At 35.7% G+C, this 7,611-nt stretch overlaps 1 protein-coding gene and 1 long non-coding RNA gene across 2 annotated transcripts; both read right to left on the bottom strand.

Moving 5' to 3' along the window:
- Window positions 1-1,418: 1,418 nt before the first annotated feature.
- Window positions 1,419-4,037, bottom strand: LOC111406104 (pentatricopeptide repeat-containing protein At3g18020). The gene has a single exon (XM_023035309.1). The coding sequence runs from the start codon at window positions 3,985-3,987 to the stop codon at window positions 1,897-1,899; it is 2,091 nt and encodes a 696-aa protein (XP_022891077.1). The 5' UTR covers window positions 3,988-4,037; the 3' UTR covers window positions 1,419-1,896.
- A 177-nt stretch (window positions 4,038-4,214) lies between these two features.
- LOC111406105 lies at window positions 4,215-6,912 on the bottom strand. Its single transcript, XR_002704932.1, has 2 exons — window positions 6,454-6,912; window positions 4,215-5,763 (listed from the first exon to the last, which is right to left on the bottom strand). It is a non-coding gene; the product is annotated as an uncharacterized LOC111406105 (long non-coding RNA).
- Between the last annotated feature and the right edge of the window lie 699 nt (window positions 6,913-7,611).

Raw genomic sequence — 7,611 nt, 5'->3', positions numbered from 1 at the left:
TCGAGACTAAGTCCCTGAAGATTCTCGAGTTTGCCTAAAGAAGATAGGTTCTTTTCTTGAAATGAAATTAGTTCAATGATTTCCAGATTTGGCATTAAGCCAAAAATATAATCCTTTCAATTTCGTTAGCTTGGAAAGAATCGATTGCAAGGTTCCTTGAAAATGGTTATGCATAAGGTCGAGATATTCAAGTTGGCCTAGATTGGCGAATAATGATTCTGGAATTTTTCCAATAAAAGAGTTACATAACAAATCAAGATAAGTTAGGTTTTGTAGATCACTAATTTGATATGAAATTGCCCACTGAGATTGTTTAAATTGAAACTAATGTATTGAAGCTCTACACAATTTTCAATTTCTACTGGAATGATGCTGTTCAACTAGGGATGTCAATTGGGCCGAGCTGGCCCGCGGTTCATCAAAGCTCGGCTCGTCAAATGACGAGTCCGAGGTCGAGCCGAGCCGGCTCGTCCAAAAATGTGGAAAAAAATAAAATTTTATCAATAAAATTTGAAAAATTTGCAAAAGAAAAAAAAATTCACCAGCTCGGGAGCCGCTCGTGGGCCGAGTCGAGCTCGCCCACGAGCAACGAGCCGAGCTCGTGGATTAAAGGGCTGAGCCGAGCCGAGCTGCCATCCCCAGTTAAGTTTCTCCATTGACAATTGTTGTGTTGTTCATTGCTTTTATATTATAAACCGTGGCAGTTCAACATAGGATAATTTGACTTGTTTGGTTAACCATCTAAAAATAATTAAAAAGTGACTTGTTACTTTTAATCGATAATTTTAATTTCGTGGTTTTTACCTACTTATTCCCATTAGGTGATTTTAGGGTCGAATTAGTAACTTTCAAGTTGTTTCAAAGCCCAAAGTTGATCCCTTGACTCTATTAGATGAGTTAGTCATTATCCGTCCTGTCATATTTAGATGGCAGTAACTACGTGTATTGGAAAGTTAGAATAAGAGCTTTCCTAAAATCTATGGATGAGCGTAGCAAATGGTTGGTCTGCTTTCTCTAACATTGTTAATGGTGTTGTCATCTCCACTCCTATAGCAAATTGGTCGAAAACAAATTTAAATGAGTACAATTGGGTTAGTAAAGCTTTACATGCCTTATTTATGATCGTGTTACCAGAAAATTTAGGCATGTGTTTATGCGTGAATTTGCGAAAGAAGTTTGGGATATTTTACATATCATATATGAGGGAACCCACGCCGTTAAGAATTTTAAGTTACAAATTTCGACCACTGGGTTTAAAGAAATTAGGATGAAGGATAATAAGACTTGAATGTCAAATGTTCAGATTGGTTAGGGCAAAGAATTTTGATTTTCTTAAAATTAAAAGTTATTTTAAAATTTAAATATATATATAAAAAAAAACGGGGGGGTTTTGCATGCATTATAGCAGAAATAAGATTTTCTAGAGCAAATTATACTAACGACCTTTAAGTAACTGTCTAATACAGTAACACCTAAAAAATTAAAAAATCCTCATCTGACAATTGTTTTGAATAACAGATTCTTCCTAGAATGAATTTTTATGACGACAAACTTAATGAACTAAATCTAGATCAGTTACTAGCATAAAAGAAAATATCAGCGTCTTGGGTAAGAAACATGTATATATATCCCAGCCAAGCATGACCAACACTAACATAAAAAACTTTGATTTGGAAGTCTCAAGAATCATTTTCAAATCAAGTATATTATGTTTTCACCAACAAAGATTTTGGTGCATACCTGATCAGGAATTTGACATCAACCATATTTTCATTTTCACCTTCACTGCTCATGGTGCTTTACTTTTTGAAAGCGTCCATTTCTGATTTTCCATTCCCTGTCTTCCATTAATTTTCTACTAGAACAGCAATTTGACTGGACTGTTCAGCTCTATGGTTAGCGTACAAACTCAATAGATTGCAAATTTGAATCCTCACAAAATGTATTTCCTACATTATCATGCAATTTATCTAATATTCTCCATGTTACAGCATCTGGGGTTAGCCCATTCTTTCTCATTTCACCCACAATCTGATAAGCCTCTCTCTTCAAACCCAACTTGCAAGCATTGTCAATGACAATGTTGTAATTTACGTTATTGAGGGTAACACCACAATCTGCCAGTTCATATAGAAAATCAGACGCCTCATTGAATTTGCCAGCGTGGCAAAGCCCTTTAAGTATGGCTGCATAAACAAAATTGTCATGAACTCCAGAATGCCAAATGACCTCCTCCCAAAATCTCTTAGCCTGATCTATCCTGTGAGAATCACATAGCCCCTCGATGACAATAGTATAAGTAGTGCAATCAGCAAACACTCCACTAGAGACCATATTATCAAAAACTTCCATAGCTTCATTTTCCAGGCCTAGTTTGAACAATCCACGAAGAACTGCATTATAAGTAACAACATTAGGGGATAAACCATTTTCAGGCATGACTTTATACAAAAAATTGCGAGCTTCTTCCACCTTTCCTACATTTAACAATCCACAAATAATAGTTGTAAATGTCACCCTATCCGGGGCACAAAACTTCCCTGACATCATCTCACGAAGAACCTGTAAAGCGTCTACAACTCTTCCCATTTTGCAAAATCCATTTAGAACAGTATTGAGGGTAAAGATATCTGGCTGGCATTGAGCTTGATACATAGAAACAAGTACGTTGAGGAGCTCAGTTGGGTTATTCATAAGACAAAGAGCCCTCAAAAATATATTGTATATCCTAGTCCTGTATACACCTTCCTTGCTCAACAACACATTTAAAACTTTTCTTGCTTTAGTAATATCAGATTCATAACAAAGACCTTCAACTAAGATCTTGTAAGTGTACTCGGACGGCGAGTACCCCAACTCAATCCCTTCTTCCAACAACTGATAAGCCCTTAAGCAATCACCCTCCTTGCATAGACCGTGAACAATTGAATTATATGATGACAAGCTTGGTGTAAACCCTCTCTTTCTCATCATATAAACAATCCTTGCAGCTCCATTGCACCTCCCAAATGTACACAGTGAATCAATCAGTTTCCCATAAGCAAATTCTTCTACAACATTTGCCCCTTGCGGCATATCTTCTGCAATCTTAAATGCTTCGTGGAACAACCCTTCTCTACATAAAGAATCAATAACATTACAAAAGGCCGCATTGTTAACATGGATATCCTCCTCAGTTTTCATAACATCCCAAAGCCTTCTCATCAATTCTTTCCCATATTCAAACTCTCTTTTCCGCAAAATTCCACGAATCAAGACACTATAAGTAAGTGCATTGCACTTCACTCCATACTCAGACATTTCTTCGAACAGCTTCTGAGCAGCACCCATGTCCCCAACTTTACAATATCCATTAATTAACGTAGTGTACGAAACTTCGTTGGGGCGGTGACCTCTGCTCATCATATGATAAAACAGCGAATGGGCTTCACGCAGTCTCTCCAAATTACAAAACTGATCAATCAGCCGGTTAAAATTCATCAAAGAAGGGACAAAATTAGGCTTATCATGTATCAACGCCCGAATGACGCGCAATGTACAATACGGCTCCCGCGCATCTAGCAAGCGTGCAATTAAAACATTGCAAGTCCGCTCATCTGGGGTGCAACTAGAGCCAATAAAAAGAAGAAGGCGATTGTGGGCTTCCGAGAATCGGCCTGATTCGCAGAATGCGTGTATAATGCTGCTGATATTGAGTGAGTCCGGCCGGAACCCACGTACAGAGAGGTCGTGGAGGAGGTCGAGGGCGGCGTCCACGTCATGGTAGACGGTGCACAGCTTGTGGATACGGCCTGTCCAATACTTTCTGTCGATTATGGGAGTGATATTATCTGTGGATTTTTCTTCTGATGGTTGTGCAAAATTGCTGATTTCATGATTAGCACTTTGGAGGAGTGGGTGGGGCTTTGTTGAGAAATATGCAAGAAATGGAGCGACTTTCCCGGCACTGAGACAAGGGTGACACGAGGGGATTTTACGTAGACACATCTGAGGTTTTGTATTGTATGTCTGATTTCAGTATTTTCAATGTTTTGAAAAGAAAGGCTGTAGGGGCCAAATGACATTTTCCCCTCAAATTTTTTTTATAAGGTCTCAAAGATTAATTTTAAGTTAAAGAAAAATCCTTTTTTTTTTTTTTTTTCCTGTTCTTGCTCAAATGAATATTTCTCCACAATTACGTTTTTCATTTTTTCTTTAAAAAAAAAAAAAAAAAAAAAAAACACCTCTTTCAAGTTTCTTTTAATCATCATCAAAACTTTTCAACATCATCATGAGACATATTACAAGAATTATATAAAAAAGGGACTAAACTTGGATCGTGGTCTTTCTACAGAATGTGATGCAAAGGAGATGGATTATAATTTAGGAAGTGCTATATGTACATAATTGTCTACATAATAGTGTCCATAATTACATGTAGCACTGTATCCATAAGGTAGGGGTGTATTGAATTAGGATGAACATAATTTCTTGCTTCTCCAGTTCATCTGATTCAAAGAAGTAAGGAGAATGCATCAAAGTTGTCAAATGCTGCCAAGTCATTATGAGCTCAAATGCACAACCACCAATTTTGAAGTGTAAAACTGCCCAAAGTTTTATTTTTTATTTTTTTTTAGGTAAAATGCCTAAAAATTGATCATCCAAATCCCTACAGTAGAAACGTGTAGCAGGTTTGACATTGAACTGAGAGTAACATTCATAAGTAATTCAACAACGCAAAGATAAGCAGCCTTACAAGTAACCTATCAAAGAAATCTAGTTCGGGATGGCCTAAATTTCTCGTTTCTCTAGTTTCTCATCTGATCTGAGAAAGAAAGATGAAGTCATCAAACTTTTCCTATGTTGCTAGCTCATCATTTGATTAATGCACAATAATCTATTATGAAGGATTAGACAACAAAAAACTGATCGTTCCAAACCAATAACACCACGAATATATTTTATCTGTGTTTTAAGTGGAATGTAACTCCAGCAAAAACTGAAGTATAAAATCAAAATACAATCATTCAGCTGACGGACCCAGGGATTAGGGAAACTTACAGCAAACAGGATAAGAATAAACTTTGGGAAAAGTAGTTGTCAATAATATATAAAATAAACATATGCAGACATGCCAATATTATTATTACTTGAGTTTTGCCAATCCCTACAGGACCAACCAACTGGTGAGCGAATGTTAATGATTTTGGTATGATTCTAGTGAGTGAAAGTTAATGAAATACCTGTCTTCGTCCACTCATGTCTCAGATTGCTGTACCTGAGATAACTTTGGGGCATTCAACTTCCATCCATTAAGGTGTAAAATCTAGCCGACATCAAAAAATAATTCTATCCTTCTAAAGCATTGAACCAACAGCTCAAAGATACAGCAGTTTCTAGTTTCCACACTCTGAATTGAAAATAGAATTAACAATATATGTAGTGTAAGGGAATAATGAAGGACCATCGCAGATCATCAAATAATGAACAGCAAAACATCAAGCAATGAAGGACCATATTTCCCCCGGAGAGAAGCAAAAATAGGTTACAGACAATAGATTATAGAATATGTCACATAAAGATTGATTGACCAACATTTTTCTTTCGTATCCATTTCTTTATTTTCTTATATATTCTTAAGGATCTTGACAGCAGCTTTGTGCCCTGTAATGTATCTTCGGCAATTTGAACTTTACAAAATGAACTGATGCCAAGAGTCTCCCCAAACTTCTAGTTTCGCAAGAATGAATCCACACTACCATTCTGGCATGATTCATCCATATTCTATAACATATATATAATAGATGAGAATTAAATTCACAAGTATACATAAAGGTCTGTATATAATGCTGTGAATACATTCTCCCGAACTATATATTGGTATATCAAAGATCATTGGTAAGCAATGACAGATTTTTCATCCTCCAAATTCAGTCAGTCATGCGTAGAAGGACTTCCAAAAATGTATGTACCATTGAGAACGAACCGAAGGGTCTCAAAAATGCAAGCATTATAGCATATTTAACAACTTAGATAGATGAAAACAGATTTTCATAACTATACCAGCATCAAAACCCAAGATTTCCAAGCCCAGCAAATACATAATTAAGTTGTGATGTTCTAATTAAACACAAATATATCCTTATTCTACAAGTGGCACTGTATTCATCCTTTAAGAGATGTGCAAGACAACGAGGACAAATATACAAATGCAAATAACATATTGCAAATTTTAGAATAGCAACTAGCATAGAATATCAAAATTACAAATTAAATCCAAAAAAATGGATTCTTCCAAAAAATCCCCAATTCTGTAACTAGACTCGGACCTTTTTCGCATAAGGCTTAAATTTTGACAACTTAATATTACTAATGATTGCATCTATATTTTCGGATAAAATAAGGTAAAGAATATAACATCAATCGACACTAAAATTAATCAGAAAAATATTCGAAATTTAATTCATTTATTACCAAAAAACGTCAACATCGATTTGATTCATTGCTTTCATTCTCAATTTGCTGCTTTTGCTTCTTGACAAGCTTATCAAGAGCCGACTGCAGACATCCTGCCCTCCAATCAACAGAAGAGCAACAATTTCCAGATCCTTCTCAAACCGAGCGTCTTCGAACTCCTTTCGAGCATTCTCTGTCAATACATCGCGCCGAGGACACCTGATGAATTCGGTAGCTCGTATAATGTTTTGACACAGATTCAGCGCATCGTTAGGACAGAAGGGTGTGCTTGAGGTGGATCCCTCCTTCGACGCGTCGGGTTTCAAAATCTGAGTGAGGTAGGGTTTTCTTCTTTGGTGGTCCAGCGAGGGAAGACTTTTTGAGGAGCAAGGGTTTTATTGGCTGTGAAGAGAATGTTTCATTTGGTCCTCATCTAACCTTAATTGTATGCTATAGAAGAACCACTTTTTAGTAAACTAAAATAAAGTACGAAAAGGCATTTGACGACAATGAATAGTGTTTTCAAAGCCCCTCTTTTAAGAAAAGGGTAAACAGATGCAGGATTTAAAAATTTTACAAACAAAATTTTTTTATTGATAATTATTTTATTCTATTATATAGTTTTCAACGGAATCATCCGTCGGACAATTCGTTAGTAAATTATTTTATATTTTTACCAACGGATTAGCAACATAATTTTACTAACGGAAGACTTCCATTGGTAATTTTGTCGGTAATTTAATATGTAATTTTTAAAAATGATAAAATAATAATTCATTGCTAATTTATTATTAATTTGTTGATAGTAGCGACGGAAGACGTTTGTTGCTAAAATTCCGTCTCTATTGCTTCCCTTTCTAGTAGTGACTGAAACTTCAAAAACATATTACCCATGAATTTGTTTTAGGCGAGTTCAAAAGCTACCAATCTTGAGGTCTATAGGTGCAAACTATTAGCCATTAAGGTATCTTTGATTGAAATTTTTTTTATGAAAAAGACCTTTTTACACCTAATTTTCAACTTTGGAGTGTTTAATTTTCCTTGTTTTTAAAGAAAACATTTTGTTTGGGAGGTAGCTTTTTATTTTTCTCATAACAAGAAAATATTTTCTTTTCCAGAAAACATTTTTCATATCAATCAAACACACACTTAATGATAAGACCTTTCGTGTAAAAT

This window comes from Olea europaea, chromosome 12 (genome assembly GCF_002742605.1).
Source record: "Olea europaea var. sylvestris chromosome 12, O_europaea_v1, whole genome shotgun sequence".
NCBI lineage: Eukaryota > Viridiplantae > Streptophyta > Magnoliopsida > Lamiales > Oleaceae > Olea > Olea europaea.
The sequence above is the reverse complement of the archived record's forward strand: the minus strand, read 5'-3'. Positions and strand labels throughout refer to the sequence as shown.

Bases quoted from the DNA above. Each gene is read 5' to 3' on its own strand.
- LOC111406104 (XM_023035309.1), bottom strand. From the start codon at position 3,987: ATGTGTCTACGTAAAATCCCCTCGTGTCACCCTTGTCTCAGTGCCGGG.